The 17900-nt window shown below is 43.8% G+C and overlaps 1 protein-coding gene across 1 annotated transcript in view; it reads left to right on the forward strand.

Annotated features, from left to right (window-relative positions):
* Window positions 1–15785, forward strand: part of ABCB1 (ATP binding cassette subfamily B member 1) — a 76573-nt gene extending 60788 nt beyond the window's left edge. The window contains exons 23-28 of the mRNA XM_079786186.1: window positions 1536–1676; window positions 3967–4123; window positions 4773–4970; window positions 11406–11612; window positions 14262–14408; window positions 15195–15785. Of these exons, the coding sequence (XP_079642312.1) occupies window positions 1536–1676; window positions 3967–4123; window positions 4773–4970; window positions 11406–11612; window positions 14262–14408; window positions 15195–15401 (1057 nt within the window). The 3' untranslated portion in view covers window positions 15402–15785. The remainder of the gene's footprint in view (window positions 1–1535; window positions 1677–3966; window positions 4124–4772; window positions 4971–11405; window positions 11613–14261; window positions 14409–15194) is intronic.
* Window positions 15786–17900: the final 2115 nt, after the last annotated feature.

Here is a 17900-nt window from a genome sequence, read left to right on the forward strand (position 1 = left end):
TCATCAGAGTGGTTGTCCAGAGGATTACTTTGGCCAGAAGGTGGGGAACAAGTGGAGAAGCTACTAGAAGGGAACCATTTGAGAAGCACTTGTAACTATGCAGGAGAGATATCACAAAACCCTGACCTAAGATGGGGGCATCTCTGAGGTAGAACCTGTAAGAACAGGTGCCTGATGGGAAGGGATAGGAGAGAGGATACTGAGAATGACCTCTGATGCCAAGTTTGGATATGACACAAGTATTTGCCTTGTTGGGAATTAGTTCTTTGTGGAACATGAGGGGGTGGTGCATCTTAAAGGATGCCTTTTCTTCCTCTCTTTACCCTGCTCCAGGGAAGCCTGCTCTTCCTCTAATGAACTCATCCAGTGGGGGCTCTGAGAAGTGATCTAAGCATAAGTAAGCCCAACCTTTGAGTCTCGGTTTCTTCTATGGGAAAAGGAGAGAGCTCCACCTTATCGATGGGTTTTCAAACTTTTCCTTTACGATAGTAGAGCCTATGTTTTCCTGGGGAAAAGAAAATTATTTGAAATCCCAATATGTGAAGTAGATCAAAGCAGAGTTGATCTGGTTGAAGCAGGAGGAGAGGCCCAGAAGACTGCCCACTTGTCGGCCTGCTCTTACCTTCATGTTGACCAGTTCCAGGTGGCTCAGAAAATGCATGAATGGAAACTCCTTTGTGAAACCACTAACTCCCCATAGCATGTTATTCATAAGGTAGCTCCACTGCATACACTCTAATCCAACTTGATTCCTGGGTCCCCAATGGCAAGAACATGCCTGATTTCTCTGTGCTGCCCCTCATGGTCCCTGCAGCTTGTAGGTGTTGGATAAATGTATGTCGCATGAATGTTTACTGTAGTGTACATGAGTTATACATTATATATCCAAGAGGGGGGTGGAAAATGGAGAAGGAACTTCATTTATGAATCTCTAACAGGCTCTTCAGGTTTTCCTTGGCTTATTTTAACTTAGCCTCAACACTTGGAATTGTGGTTGATCCTTCATTAAAGACTAGAGGCCCGGATGCATGAAATTCATGCACGAGTAGGCCTTTCTTCCCCCAGCTGCCGGCACCGGCTTCCCTCTGGCACCTGGGACCCGGACTTCCCTCTGGCTGCCGGGATCCGGGCTTCCCTCACAGAGGGAGGCCCCACCCACCTGCCGCAGCCTGGACCTCCCTCTGTGGCGATCATGGGGTGATGGCCGGGCCCCCGACCAATTGCATTGCACCCGCCTTGGCTGGCCTGGCGCCAGTGGGTGTCATGGCATGGTTCCAGATGGTCGTCTGCTGTTCGGCTGTTGGGTCGATTTGCATATTACACTTTTATTATAGAAGATAAAGACTGCGGCTCAGGGATTAGGCAGTTTCCTAAATTCTCACAAGTGGTAAAGTGAGGACCAAAATTCGTTTTTTTGGAAACTAAACCCATCATTGCCTGCCATGCCTCCATGCCCTACCACTGACCTAGCAAAGGTGACGTTTTCAGGACTGAGACATGAAAGCCAACTAAGTTTCCATATGTCTTCTTTTCAGAAACTCTTTGAAGAAAGCACACATCTTTGGAATCACATTTTCCTTCACCCAGGCAATGATGTATTTTTCCTACGCTGCCTGTTTCCGGTTTGGTGCTTACTTGGTGGCACGTCGGGTGATGGCGTTTGAGGATGTTCTCTTGTAAGTAGTGGATTAATATTTACACTTAGACTGTAGAAATAAAACCGAGGTGAACAAGCTTCATGCCTGCGTGGAAAACCTTTCCTGTGAAGCTTCAGGAACAGATTTTCGTGATTCAGAAAGTGTCATTTTGCCTCTGAGTCTTTGTGTATTGTCACTGAAGCACCTCTCTCATTTGGGGAGTCAGTGACTTCCTGTCACCAAAGTGCTGACTCAACATTTGATCTTCTGGGTCTGTGGTTTATTGGGGTGGTGATTCAGTCAGGGGTTTCCATAAGGCCTTGACCTTTGGGAGGAAGCCTAACCCTGAACCAAGTATCTGGCTCTCTTTGATAAAGAAGAGGAGTTAGAAGAGCTGGAGAACTTCAGAAATGACAAAGGGAAGCTAGACTTGGATTTTTGCTCCATCTCTTTGCCAAACGCTGTACCTCAGTTGGGGGGACACAGGCCTGAACTTCATTATACTTCTAAATTACTTAGATACGCAGTTTGTATATGAGTGTCTAGATTTGGTGATGGGTGAGATTCTGCCCTGTGAAAATATACCATCATTGGTAGGAATATAGTTTTTCATTTAAACCAGAATCACCTAAGCTTGGCAACATGATGTGCTGGTATAAGATGTTCATCCTATGTAGATATGGACATAACATGCATTATAGTTTTCTCGGGATGACTCTAACAGAAGATTTTAAATTTCCACTTAATATATCCATTTGACAAGTGATATGCTGGTGCTATTTATGACCACGACCAGGAGAGGCATCAATCGCATCACATCGGGGCTCTGATTAGACACTGTGTGCTGGAGGCAGAGAGTCTGGATTCTGGAGGAGAGGCAGAGAGTGACTCACAGTATTAATCTGGGAGGGTTCCCAAGTGTTAGGTCAGTTCCAGGTGCACTGTTTAAAAAGGCATGTTGGTAAGTGTGTGCGGGGGAAGGCAGCTGGAATGTTGAGAGTATAAGAAGTTATCAAAGGAGCAAAGTTCCTGCACTGTACCTGAGATGTAGCCGAAATCCCAATCTAGCTTTCCCTGGCCATTTCTGAAATTCTCCAGCTCTTACCTTGTGCTGCTCTTTTCCCCCACAATATTCCTATACTTGAAGGATGTCTTAAGCAAAAGGATATAGATTTTTTTTTTCAATTTGAAAAACTTAACAGTAGACTTAATCAAACTTGCTACTTCCTAAAACAGAAGATAGCAGCGAATGTAGGGAAGTACCTGGGCATAAACAGTGAGAGCTGGACTAGACACCCTGTAGAGTCCTTCCCAACTTGAAGCAGTTATGGTTCCCATGTCATAGATGAAAAGCTTGATGCATCTTGGGAGCAGCATGCTCTCTGTGTCTGTAAGGAGCTCTGTCCTTACTGTATAGCTCATAGGTTTTCTAAGACTGGTGTAATTCTAGCATCCCTGCCTATGTCCATTATTGATTGCCACAATGATGCTGCATAACAGCTAGCCATTACAGTGGCATACAATGATAGACATTGATTTTTACCCACAAGTCTATTGGTCAGCTGGACAGTTCCGCTGATCTAGGTTGGGCATAACAGAGCTCAGCCAGGCTCACCTGTGTCTGCAGTGAGTTGTGAGCTAGTTGGCCAGGACCCACATGCTTCCCTCCATCTGTGCCTTGTCCTCCAGCAGACTGGCTGGGCTTGTGGTGATGGCAGAGTTCAGAAGCAGAGAGAGACAGAGAGCGAGAGAGAGAAGCATACAGAGCCCCCTGAGTCATAGGCTTGGAACTGGCAACAGTCACTTCCACCACATCCTGTTGACCAAAGCAAGTCACAAGCCCAACCCAGATTCAAAGGGGAGGAAAACCAATTCCCCTTCTTGACTGGCAGGGCTGCAAAGTCACGTTGCAAGAAGACGAGGATACAGAGATGAAAAATGGGGCCATTTTACAGTCAATCTGTTGCACTTACATAAACTTAAAAAGAAAAGTGGTTTTCTATTTTGTAATTGTTTGATTTTATTTTATTATTTTATTTTTTTTAAATATATTTTATTGATATTTTACAGAGAGGAAGAGAGAGGGTTAGAAACATCGATGAGAGAGAAACATCGATCAGCTGCCTCTTGCACACCCCCCACTGGGGATGTGCCCGCAACCAAGGTACATGCCCTTGACCGGAATCGAACCCGGGACCCTCCAGTCCACAGGCCGACTCTCTATCCACTGAGCCAAACCGGTTTCGGCAATTGTTTGATTTTAAAAGTGCCAGCTTTCGAGCTTCGCAGTTATAATTCCTTGCACCCATTTTGTCTTTGTTTTTTATAGGGTATTTTCAGCTATTGTCTTTGGTGCCATGGCCGTGGGGCAGGTCAGTTCATTTGCTCCTGATTATGCCAAAGCCAAAGTGTCAGCGGCCCACATCTTCATGATAATTGAAAAGACCCCTCTGATTGACAGCTATAGCACAGAGGGCCTACAGCTGGTGAGTTTGATGTTTTGATTATATGATACCCTCCTAACTGATGAATGAAAGTATTCTAGAAGGAGCCTTGGCCGCTGTGGCTCAGTTGGTTAGAGTGTTGTCTCATACACCAAAAGGTTGCTGGTTTGATTCCCAGTCAGGGCACATACCTAGATTGAGGGTTCAGTCCCCAGTTGGGGTACATTGTTGTTTCTCTCTTACATTGATGTTTCCCTCTTCTCTCTCTCTCTCTAAAACAGTATGTCCTCAGGTAAGGATTTTTAAAAAAAGTATTCTAAGAGGAAATATGATAAAACCTATGCTTTTAAAAATTTGCTGATGATAAAATGAAACTTTCTAGATCATGGGCTCATTTTAAAAAATGTTAATAATATATATTTATATCCAATATTGAGAATCAACCATGTACCCCAACTGGGGATTATTCCTGGGGAACAGATTGAGTTATCACATTGTTTTGTATTAATAATACAGGCTATAAACACACTGACTCTTTGAGATTGTATTTGTTAAATTCTAGCAGTTACAAATGAAACCCAATTATAATACACGTTCACTACCTTTGACACCTGGAGCTCAAGGGGGTTGGCCAAACAATGTGTTTCCAGGGTTACAGCAAAGAAACTGAATGGTATTGTTCTGATTTTAGAACACATTGGAAGGAAATGTGACATTTAACGAAGTCGTGTTCAACTACCCGACCCGGCCCGACGTGCCCGTGCTGCAGGGGCTGAGCCTGGAGGTGAAGAAGGGCCAGACGCTGGCCCTGGTGGGCAGCAGCGGCTGCGGGAAGAGCACGGTGGTCCAGCTGCTGGAGCGCTTCTACGACCCCTTGGCCGGCACAGTGGTGCGTACTCACCTCACTTGAAGTGTTTCATCGTCTAAAAGCCTGGATGCGTTTAATTTTTCACTGTAAGCCATGGTTTTTCAAACCTTTGAAGAACAGTCCCACTTAATTTCTGACATCCTAGATATGGTCTCCAAGCTCATCGTCGGTCCCAGCCAACATCTCCAGCCTCTCTCTCAGCACTGCCCCTTCTCTCAGTTAGGCTTCAGCTTACAGGAGAAGTTCCAGCAAAAACTTAAGGAGCCATCAAGATAGAGGAGGGGTGGTAGGAGAGACAAGGTGGGAGCCAGGAATGGGGCGTGTTTCAAGAAGGGGAAGGTAGTCAGCAATGACAAAGGCTATGGAGAGGCAGAGTAAGATGAAGAGTGTAAAAACATGATAGGATTTGGCAATGAATGGGCTGCTTCTGACAGTCTAAGGCAGTGGTCGGCAAACCGCAGCTCGCGAGCCACATGCGGCTCTCGAGCCGCGGTTTGCCGTTCTGTTGACTAATGAGTTTGCCAACCACTGACCTAGACTCTCGATTCCAATAATTACAAGCTGTTGTGGTTCCTTGTGATTAAGCCCCTATCCCAGTGGTCAGCAAACTCATTAGTCAACAGAGCGGCAAACCGCGGCGCGGCTCGCGAGTCGCAGTTTGCCGATCACTGGTCTAAGGTATTCTCAGTGAAGAGGTGGTGCTTGGAAGCAGGTGAGCATTGCTGAGTTGTGGTTAGAGGGGAAACAGACTGGGTATAGACTGTCAAGGTCAAAGATGAAGGAAGGGCAAATAGGAACAGCAGCTTGAGTGGGGAGGTGGAGTCTAGGGAAAATGGTGAGGGGGGAGATCTTGAGCATTTTTATGGCTGAGGGAGAGAGAAAGCTGTTGATGGAGAAGGCATTGAAGCATTTTCTGAGGGGAAAAACGTAAGATCAACCAATTTTAGAAGCGGGTAGAGAATGTAGAGGAATTCCCTTTTGTTTCTTGAACTAATAGAATAAGTGAATGGTTATATTTATTTATTAAACAAACCTTGCTGAGTACCTGTCAGGGACCATCTTAGGTACCGGGGATGAGATAGGAGTCATGAGGGGAGTAGTAAAATTTTAAATAATTATAATGGAGAATAGGGGAAAAATCAGATTAGGAAGGAATAGAATTTACAGCAAGAAAATTTCATTATGAAGATGTTATTTAACTATTGGTTGCGCTCAGATGATATTAAAAATATTTAGCAACTGGAATGGTAAGGGCACTGACCAACCAGAATGGACTCCTGTTCCATATAGTCAGATTGATGCCCATCAGCTCCATAGGGGCCCTACTTGCATTAGTGACTGACATGAAAATAGAATTTTCAGCCTGTAAACCAGGGCATTTTTCCTTCCCCATAGAATTCATGGTTACTCAGTTGTATGTTTTATTGTATTCAAAGACAGTTATGCCTTTATGCAGTCTATTCGTTCACAGCTACATAAGCTTTGTTTCTTATTTTTTATTATCTTTATATATATATTTTTGTGTGTATGAATTCTGATTTCATGCTTCAATTTTGTGGCTAAAGTTTAAACAAAGGACTCTAAATGAAGACCTCGCTGACAAATGAGGCAATCAGAGGAGGAAATGCTAGCTCTCAGACACTGATGATGGCCCTTAATGGACATATATTAAGCAGTGTGTTAAATGTTGAGCTCTAATGAGTTATAGGGTCTGGTGTCTGTCCTCAACTGAAGAGATGGGGCACATACTTCCATGAGGTAGAATAAAGAAGGAGATAAGTTTGAACCAGTTCTTAAGGGATAAGTAGAGCTGGTTGCATAAGGGTATGAGGGTAAGCAGTGAATCAGATGCCATGTGATGCAAGAGATCATGTGAACTGTGGTTGATAAGTGATTTGTTCCCGATGTCCATATAGGCCAGTTTGGCTGAAATAGTGGGTTTAACCCAAGTTGTGTGCTCGTGCTTTTTTTTTTTTTTAAATCTTTATTGTTGAAAGTATTACATATAGTATTACATATGTCTTCTTTTTCCCCCTATTGACCTCTCCCTGGCCACCCCCACCCCTCTCATGCTTTTTTTTATTATAGCCCATTTAGGAAGGACAAAAAAATTTGCATGGCCTCACTATTTCACTCATAGTCACTTTAATGGAAATAGCGCTCGATAACAGAGTTGAGTTGAAAACAACAGTAATGGTAAACAGTACAATAATTAAACAAGAAGGAAGTAAAGAAATTAATTATTCTACACATACATAAATAAAAGGGAAGCATAATTAAAACATGGATCATATCAGTGATGATTCAGCATATGAAACAGAAACTGCTATAGTATGTCCAAGGTTATCCAAGTAGATAAGTATTTAATAAAAGCAATTAGCTGCTTACAAAATCATTGAGAGAGCTGGAAGAGTAGAAGGGAAAAGTGGGAGAAAGTAAGTGCTCTAAGACAGCCAAATCACAGCACCGCAGGCTGGGAGCCTGTGGCCAGGAAGTTGCGCAAATTATGCCACTGCCAGAGCTACTCCAAACTAGAAGACGTGAGATCAGAGTGTGCCTTTTGCAAAAACTCCTGTCTGCTGGAACATGTGTGTAAGCTTACCACTGCTACTTGAGAGAATTGGCCTCTGCCTTCCAGATTTTGCAAAGGGTTCCTCAGTGGTAGAACCTCAGTTACTTCCAGAACCAGAAGAGAGTCTGGGAAATAAGTTTTAGCCTTCCAGCCCCTCGATTTATGGAAGGGCAGACACAGAATAAAATGGCGATGAATGCTGAGTGCATTGGACAATAACCATCTCAAGACGACACTGATAATGCACCGAAAGCAGTGTCCTCACCTATTGTAGGAATGCTTTATCTGCTCCTGTGCATTTGCACTAGAACTTTGAAATACTGCCAAGTGGCACATAGCAGCCAGACTTAGTGGAAAGGTCACCAATAAACACTATTGTGTGTGCCAAGTTTTGCTTATGAATACCAATTAGTAACCCTTAACTCAGTGGTTAGTAGTAATTAGTCCTCATTACCTTGTAAAAATGGGGATGTAGGATTTGAGCATTATTTGATCTTTGATCGTAAGAACTGAAAAAAGGACTTGATCCTGAGCTCAGGAAATCTTATAAACATTACCCGTGTGGTGATTATCAAAATGGTGTATATCAGAATGGCCTAGAGCCGTGGTCGGCAAACTGCGGCTCGCGAGCCACATGCGGCTCTTTGGCCCCTTGAGTGTGGCTCTTCCACAAAATACCACGGCCTGGGCGAGTCTATTTTGAAGAAGTGGCATTAGAAGAAGTTTAAGTTTAAAAAATTTGGCTCTCAAAAGAAATTTCAATCGTTGTACTGTTGATATTTGACTCTGTTGACTAATGATTTTGCTGACCGCTAGCCTAGAGAGCTAGTAATGAACACAGCCACCTGGTTTATTCAAGTATGTTAGGACCTGGCCTTTTAGTTTTCACCATTTTCCCAGGTGATTCCGATGCCAGTTATAGTTGGAGAACCTCTGGACTGATCCATTTGAATGGTTTTGGTTAAATTGTGGGGAGTGTTGAACAACGAAGCTACAGAATTGTGTGTATAGAGGGAGGTTCCAAGTTGTGTGGAGCCTGGAGGTTATTCGATTTTATGGACTCTACTTAAAAGAACACAAAGTTATGAATACAAAATTAGGTACAGAAGTGACTATTTGCTTAGAGTGAGAAAAATCACAACAAAATTTTGGAAACTTAAAGATCTGGTTCCTTCTTTAGGCAAATTGTCATCAGTACAGTACTTACCTGGAAGCGCTTCCTGACCACAGCCTGGCCTTCCTCCCACGCAGAACACTGTCCAAGACCCAGCATTTCCTGCAGTTGAGGCCTTCATTAGCTTCACTGTTAAACTGCCTCTGATTTGAGTCTTCCCCTGACCTATCCTCTCTCCCATCTCTGGTCCATCCCACACACCACCCTCAGAGTCCTCTGTCCTTAGGATACAGTTAGAAGCCTGTCGTCATTGTGTAGGTATTGCCCAGTGGGTGCCTGGGCTAAGATGGGGGCATCCCTCTTTTGAGGCAGGACAGAAAATACCTTTCAATTATGAGACACTGTTACCAAAATCCAAAAACTTGATTTCATAAGTAAGTGTTTATATGAGCGGTACTCACTGATTTCCAAGAGTTTCTTGGTCTTCCCTCAAACCTCCCTTCCCCACCCCCCCTTAGACCTCAGACAAAGAAGCTCTCCATTCATCTGTTTTACATTTTGGCTTCTACACATGTTTCCTCAAAAAAGAATTTTTCAGCTATCACAGATTTTAAATAGTTTGCAACTCTGATGTATCATGTGGGAAGGAGGAGGCCCAAGACTGTTATTGTATTCATTGTGATAGAGAAACTCATTTAAACTTGCTGGAATCATTCAAATTTGTCTGATTATATTAGGCAGTATATATTTTCCTTCCAGGGGCATGCACCTGGAAAAAAAAATTTTTAAACACACAACTACTCTTTCTTTTCTCAGATTTCCATTTCTCAAGTACCATGTTCCATTTAACAAGGTCTGCTGTTTTGCCACACGTTTGTATGGTTTTTCCTGCCTCTCTCCGCCTTCACTTCACACTGTAAGGAAGCCTGGGGCATAGATGCTTGGAACAGTCTCCATGGCAACTGGGCTTGGTACCAATAAGGTCACGGCTGTATTCCATTCTGCATCTGCGAGCTTCACAAGCAGAAGCTGCCTTCCTGCAGCAGAGATGGTACCCTACCCCTGGCCAACTGTCTCCCAGAGGTGCCCAGCCAGGCACACAGGATACAGAGAGTATTTATGGCTTTGGGTATATACTCATCACCACTATTAGAAAAGCTTGAAGCTGAGTCACTCCTGTCTTTATCAGAGGGGATGAACAGCTCTCTCACTCAAATGCCAGAATTTTCTTGAGAAGTAGATCTTTGCAGCAGACACATCCACATCAGAGAGTGAGGATTTTTATCAGCAAGGCTGTGAGGGGCACCACCTGGGCATCTACAGCAGAATCCAGGGAGCCAATGACCAGAGAGAGGCCAGCCTCTCCTTGCTACTTCTTTGGCTCAGCATTAGAGATGTCCATCCATCCTTTCATCCATCAACCATCTACCCATCCTCTGTAGTTCCAACTACAGCACATGCAGAGAGATACATATTGCTGGTAGTCCTTGCGTGCATACTCTGTGCCCAGCAACTGTGCTAGTTGGGGGTCCATACATGATCTTGTCTAATCTTTAATTCCAAGAGTTTAGGAATTAGGACAATTCTCATTTTATCCACAAGGAAACTCTAGAGAAAATTAAGTCACTTTCTCAGCATCAACAATTACTGTGCACAGCAGCCACCTTCCTCCCACACTCACTTCTGTTCCGTTTCATTGCTGCAGCCCATTCCTCAAAAGCCTGATCCTAACCAACTCAGGGCAGATCAGAACGCTGACCTGCAAACCTATTATGTGGTCAGAGTAGTTACTTATTCCCCATATAATCTCAGCTACTTTTCCTATGAAAAATCAATACATAAGAAGAAGGATGCCAGGAAGTCTTCCGGAAACACAATACATTCTATTAGTGTCCTGTGGCTGCCATAGCAAGTTTCATCACATTTAGTGTAAAAAACAACAAAATGTATGATGCTACCAATTCTGGAGGTCAGGTGTCCAGAATGGCTCTCACTGGGCTAAAATCAAGGGGTCAGCAGGGCTGGGTTCCTTTTGGAGGCCCTAAGGGAGAATCCGTTTCGGACCTTTTCTGGCTCCTGGCCCTTCCCCATCCTCAAAGCCAGCAATGACTGACTGAGTCTTTTCTCCTGTTGCACACTCTGCTACTCACTCTCCTGCCACCTCTTCCACAGTTTAGGACCCTATGGTCACATCGGGCCCACCTGGATAACCCAAGATAATCTCTTCATTTTGAGATCAGCTGATGAGCAAATTGATACAATTCCCCTTTGTTGTGTGACATAACATTCACGGGTTTCAGCAGGGGTCCTTAAACTTTTTAAACAGGGGGCCAGTTCACTGTCCCTCAGACCGTTGGAGGGCCGGACTATAGTTTAAAAAAAACTATGAACAAATTCCTATGCACACTGCACATATCTTATTTTGAAGTAAAAAAACAAAACGGCAAAAACACCCGCATGTGGCCCGCGGGCCGTAGTTTGAGGACGCCTGGATTAGAGCATCAGTATCTTGGGCTTGTGTGTATGGCGTTATTGTACCTACCACCTGCATATATCAAATACCAGGGTTAAAGCAGAAGGAACATGGCAGCTCCTCAAAGCATACAGGTATGACCTTATTTAATTAACCTTGATAATTAAAAACAACCAGCAACAATAAAAAGGTAGTCCCACCATCAGCTGGCAGTTTTGGCGTGTGGATAATGGTATTAATATTGCCAAATGCGCAGTGTGCTGGTCATGAGGTTGATCTGTGAACTCCTGCTTTCAGCGCATCGACAGCAAAGAAATAAAGCAGCTGAACGTCCAGTGGCTGCGAGCACAGCTGGGCATCGTGTCCCAGGAGCCCGTCCTGTTTGACTGCAGCATCAGCGAGAACATTGCCTACGGAGACAACAGCCGGGTGGTGTCCCAGGAAGAGATTGTGCGGGCCGCCAAGGAGGCCAACATCCACCACTTCATTGAGACGTTGCCTGACGTAAGTCTCCCTCCCACGTGGGAGTCCAGGAGCCCGGGGCAGCCTCCCTGACCTACAGTTTGATTTCTAAAGGGCTGGTTTCCCAAAGGTGGAGGAAAATGAGCAACTATAACACACACACCCCTCCCCAGCACACACCCACACCTGAGTACAGGAGTCTGCCCACATTTTCTATCCCTCCCGGCGGACCGTCCCTGTGAACAAGCCTGACAGGCATATGTCTGAGAGGCCTTTCCCTTCAAGTCTGAGTGCAGGGCCCGCAGAAGCAGGCATGGCCCTCCCTCCCCAAGTATCTCCCAACCTTCCTTTTTGCAGCTCTTCCTCAAGCCTCAAGCCTCCCTGTGGAGTCGGGCCAGGGGACAGGACCCAGGCCAGAAAGAAGGCTCTCTGTGAATAGGGCTGACCCGCCGGGGTGGCAGTGATGTGGTGTAATCTCTCACCGTTGCCCGTTGCATGGGCCCCAAGCTCTGCTTACAGGGTTGATTATTGAAACCTTCCCTGGACTGTCCTCCGAATTCCTCCTAGGAAGCTAGATAAACAGAACTTCTCACCCTCGTAAGCCCCTTAAGTCCTGCATCTTATTTTATTTTATTTTTCGTTAATCCTCACCTGAGGATATTCTTCCGTTGATTTTTAGAGAGAGTGAGAGGGGGAGAGGGGAGACACAGAGAGAAAAAACATCAATGTAAGAGAGACGCATGGATTGGTTGCCTCCCGCACATGCCCCCACCAGGGCCAGGGATTGAGCCTGCAAACGAGGTCCGTGCCCTGGGCCAGAATTGAACCTGGGACTCTTCAGTCTGATAGGCGCTCTATCCACTGAGCCAAACCAGTCAGGGCTTCAGTCCTATATTTTAAAGTGAATCTTGACATGACTCTTTAACCCCTTTTCCCTCTTTATTGTAAGGAAGTGTCCCCTAAGAAATAAAGCTCAGTAGCGTCAAACCAGCAGGGAAGGCAGTCTGCTCGTGGGGAAGGATAGCAATACCGGGTGGCCCTCTTTCCCACTATTTTCTTTTCCTGGGGCTCTTCTTTTGATAACTGCTGCCACCACATCGTAGTCCCCAGGAGAGGGCATTGTCTCCCTCCCAGCCTTTCATCTTCTAGCCCACCTGTGAGTAACTGGCCCATTCCACGGCTAGCACATTTTAAAATATAGTTTCAGTTCCCTTTACTAATGATGAACGAGGTCACTGTTCTCAGTGTTTGGGCATGGACTATCAGCATCTCCTGGGAACTTGTAAGAAATGCAGATTTTCAGACCCCACCGCAGACCTGCTGAATCAGACACTCGGGAGTTGGAGTACAGCCATCGATGTTTTAGTAGCCCAGGTGATGCTGACGCCGGCTAAAGTTTGGGAACCACTGGGCTAGGGATTAACAAAGACAAACACCGAGAGTAGCTATTACCTAGCTTATTAATATGCCTGCCCTGTGGCATTGGTCTTCCACTGGGACCCCACCATTCTGGGCTCCTGGGCCCCAATCTGTCACCCAGAGCACAAGTAGATCTTGTGAGTCTTTTTCTCAGACAGGGAAAGAGAAGGCAAATCCCTTGAGTCCTGTTTTCTGTCTGAGGAGCCACTTCTTCTCCTGAGTGATTTGTACATGGATTTACCTTGCCCTGCAGGGTTACAGCCCTGCCTTTACCTGCCTCAACAGGCTCAATACTCTATCAGTGCAACCTGGTCACCCCTCCACTCACATGGGACACAGTGCTCCTGCCTCCCCGGCAGATGTAGCCCTGGGGTAGCGCCAGCCCCAAGCATCGGCTGGAACCTCACCTGGAGTCTTCTTATTCCATCTGCAGGTGGAGTGCTCGGTCTGAGTGCCACAGAACTAGGGCTGCAGGTATAGCAATTAAAAATAGGCAACACTATATAGAACATGAACTTGACAAACTCTAAGTGTCAGAATCAGAGCCTACATTCTGGCTAAAATTTTAGCCGGGAAGGGCCTGTAAATAAGATAGCATTGTTTTCTAGGGTTACAGGTGCTTTCATATCCTGTTTTGGCTCTCCCCTATGTACCCTCCTAACATCTGTTCCTATCATCATAATCAATGTGACAGTTGCCTAATGTGGGCAACACGTGTGTGAAAAAAAAAATGGGGAGAGCCAGATTTAATGCTTAGCATCCATTAAAATTGTTGAAACGTGGAAGATAATTTTATTAAAACAGACACCAAAAGGTGAACATCCTAAGAATGCTTCCCTTCCTCACTTTAAAATAATGCAGAGAGCGTCACCTACTGGTTATAAATACAATGAGCATCAAATTTGTATTTATTTTTGTATGCATAGTCCATTGAAATCAAATTTCCTCCCTTCTACCAATCTTTGTCCCAAATATAATGAAACCAGAAGACTGAAAGAGACTAAGATTGAGACAATATTCTTCCTCCTAGACATGGTGACTTGTTTATACTAAGACATAACTTTGAAAGACATAAATGTTCTAGTTTCAAGAAGAGAGATCCAACCTGCCATTTGGAGCTATGTCTGTGTTTGTTTCATTCTCTATGAACCGTTCCTATTCTGAACCTAAACTTTTTTTGTACGTAGGAAAGTGGCTATCCTCTTTTCTGTAAGCAAACCCTTTTTTAGAATCTTAGTTCTACTTTTCATAATAGCTCCACCTTATTTACAGAAATATAACACCAGAGTAGGCGACAAAGGAACTCAGCTCTCCGGCGGCCAGAAGCAGCGCATTGCCATCGCGCGTGCCCTGGTGAGACGGCCGCGCATTTTGCTTCTGGACGAAGCCACATCAGCTCTGGACACAGAGAGTGAAAAGGTAAGAATTGGACTTACTCACACGGACCTAAGATATAATGTGTGCTGCTAACTTCCACAGCAGAGGACAGAATTCAGCCACATGTTTTGATTATCACTTACGTCGCCTTTCAGTGGAATTCAAACACTTCCTGTAGCTGTTATTACTGGTAAAGGGACCTGAGCTCAAACCAGGCAAAACAGCCCTGGATCACTCTGTATTGACCTGAGAAGCTGCATTCAGGAGACGATGTGTTTCCATTTCCACTCGCGGCATTTCCCCAGCGACTATAGGAAAAAGGGGGAGGGCACTACGATGTTAAAAGCTGACCGTACCTTAAGGTAAACATTAGCAATCGTTTTCAGTTCGAGAAAAAGTTGAGTACTCAGGCACCTGGAAGCACACTAATTCTGAGAGGTAGCCTATCTTAAAAAGACCAAAATGCAAGGAGGCTGTCTTCGTGCTCAGTCTTCCCGAATTTGCGGTAGAGCGGGACCAGAGGGCTGCTTTGAAGGATGTTGTATGGCGAGGCACACCAGTACATGTTCTTAAACGATTGGATGGGCTGTATTTATTGTCCTGCCTTTGAGAATAGATAACTCGTGCCTCAGAACTAATCCAAACTAGGATTCGATTATCTTCTGACACGCCAAATCCCTTGCTTTGTAAAACCTGTTACATTTCACTGATACCATTGTTAAAGAAGAACCTATTGTTGGATAGATTCATTTCGAGGGTTATTATGGGAGAGGAAGTAAAGGGAGAGGGCTGTTTGTAGCAGAATTCATTTACATGAATATCAAATAGGTTGTCCAAGAAGCCCTGGACAAAGCCAGAGAAGGCCGCACCTGCATTGTGATCGCTCACCGCCTGTCCACCATCCAGAACGCAGACCTGATAGTGGTGTTCCAGAACGGCAAGATCAGGGAGCACGGCACCCATCAGCAGCTGCTAGCGCAGAAGGGCATCTACTTCTCCATGGTCAGCGTCCAGGCTGGGGCCAAGCGCTCCTGAACTGTGACCAGATAAGCTGTTAAATATTTTCTAATGTTTGTGTTAAAATATGGCATGTAGTCAAAGTTAAAAAGTGAGCCCTTACTGGAGCTATGTAGAGTGACCTGTGTAATATTTCCTGACACAAGATCATCCCACCAAGTTCAGTCTTGAAAGACTTTATAGTGAAAGGAACCGGAAGAAACATCCTCAGATGGGATAAAACGATGTTTTCAATTGCATTAGAAGTTTATATAATAATTCAAAGTAGATTTTGTTAATAAAATGTGTAACTTTTGTGTATATTTTCTTATTTGGACTGCAACTGACTGCCTTGCTAAAAGTACTGTAGAAGAAGCAACAAGTACTGAATGTTTGCATAAAGCGCCTATAATAAAACTAAACTTTTATATGACTCGAGTCAGCTTGTCTAAAACACCTGTAAATATATTACCTGCTAATTGGAATATTGAAGATCCTATCTGTATTTTTTATAAGGTCTCCTTTAAAAACTATTAATTTTTTTTATTTTTGTGAGAATGCTTAAATAGTGTAAATAACTCCTGGTCTACAGGTATTTTCACACTGGGTCCTAAAGAACCATCTACCTTCATTCTTGGAATTGACCCTGATGATTCTTGCATTTGCACATAATGGTGGTTCTCACACTGACCATACAGATCGATACAGGATTCGTGGGCTTGGGTGGGACAGAGGATGCACAATGTGACCTGTATACTCTGGTGTACATTACATATTTTGCATTGCTCTTACAGAGGACTTTTACAGGATTTTAATATTTTTGTACTTTAAAAAAATACAATTACTCTTTTTCTGTTTCAATAATGAATCGCTTTCCCAGTTATTGATCTCTCCAAAGTTGATCTTTCTGGTGGCAGATGTTTAAAATGTCACATAAGCCCTAGCCAGTGTCGCTCAGTTAGTTGGAGCGACATCCCATGCACAAAAAGGTTGCCAGTTCAATTCCCAGTCAGAGCACATACCTCGGTTGCTGGTTTGATCCCCGTTGGGGGGCATGTACAGGAGGCAACTGATGGATGTTTCTCTCTTACATCAATGTTTCTTTCTCTAAAATCAATAGAAACATATCCTCGGGTGAGGATTAAAAAAAATGGTTAAGGAGACAAAAAAAAAAAAAAAGGTCCTTATATAATTACTAGAGGCCTGTTGCATGCAATTCGTGCAAGGGGCTCGGCCCTCACAGCCCCGGCTTTGTCCGGAAGGTTGTCCGGTCTGACTAGCATATTATGCTTTCATTACTATAGATAAGTAAGTAAGATTATACATACACCCTACAAAGACTGAATCTTGAAGAAATATAAAATCTGAATAGACCAATGAGTAAGGAGATGGAGTCAGTAATCAAAAACCTAACAAAGGAAAGTCCAGGAACAGATTGTCTCACTGGTGAATTCTACCAAACATTCAAAGAAGAATTAACAGCAAGTCTTCTCACAGTTCCAAAAAGTGAAGAGAAGAGAACACTTCCAAACTCATTTTAAGAGGCCAGCACTGTCCTGATACCTAAGCCAAATAAGGACACTATTAAGAAAATTACAGATCAATATCTCTGATGAATATTGGTATAAAAATTCTCAACATAAAGCTAGCAAACTGAATTTAATATCACATGGTTAGTATCGTACATTATGATCAAGGGGGATTTATCTCTGGGATGTAAGGGCAATTCAACATATGCAAATCAACAAATGTAATACACCATATTAACAGATTGAAAGATAGAAATCGCATAATTATCTCAATAGATACAAAAAAAGCAGTTGACAAAAATACAACATCCTTTCATGGTAAAAACTCTCAACAAATCGGGTATAGAGGAAACATACTTCCACACAATAAAGACTATAAAGACAAGCCTACAGCTAACATCATACTCAATGGTGAAAGGGTGGAAGGTTTTCCTCTAAGTTCGGGAACAAGACTAGGGTTCCTGCTCTCAACAGTCCTAGTCAACCTAGTGCTGGAAGTCCTAGGCAGAGCAATCAGGCAAGACAAAGAAAAGGCATTGCAACCAGAAAGGAAGAGGTAAAATTGTCTTTGCAGATGCTATGATCGTGTGTGTGTGTGTGTGTGTGTGTGTGTGTGTGTGTGTGTGTGTGTGTGTTTCTCTATCTGGCTTATTTCACTTAGTACAGTGTCCTCCAAGTTCATCTGTTTTCACAAATGGAAGGATTTCCTTTTTATGGCTGAATATTTTTCGTGTGTTGTGTGTGTGTGTGACATTTTCTTTATGCCTTCATATGTCAATGGGCACAGGTTGTTTGCATATCTTGGTTATTGTGTGTAATGCTGCAGGGAACATGGTGTTGCTAATTTAGTTTTTGAATATATACCCAGAAGTGGGATTGCTGTATGGTATGGTATTTCTCTTTTTAATTTTTTTAGTAACCTCTATTCTTTTTTCCATAATGTTAAGCCATCAAATAAATGTATGGTTATTTCTTACAATAGCCTTGGGAAACTGACACAAGCCTCAAA

This window comes from Cnephaeus nilssonii, assembly GCF_951640355.1.
Source record: "Cnephaeus nilssonii genome assembly, chromosome: 12".
NCBI classification, from domain to species: Eukaryota; Metazoa; Chordata; class Mammalia; order Chiroptera; family Vespertilionidae; genus Cnephaeus; species Cnephaeus nilssonii.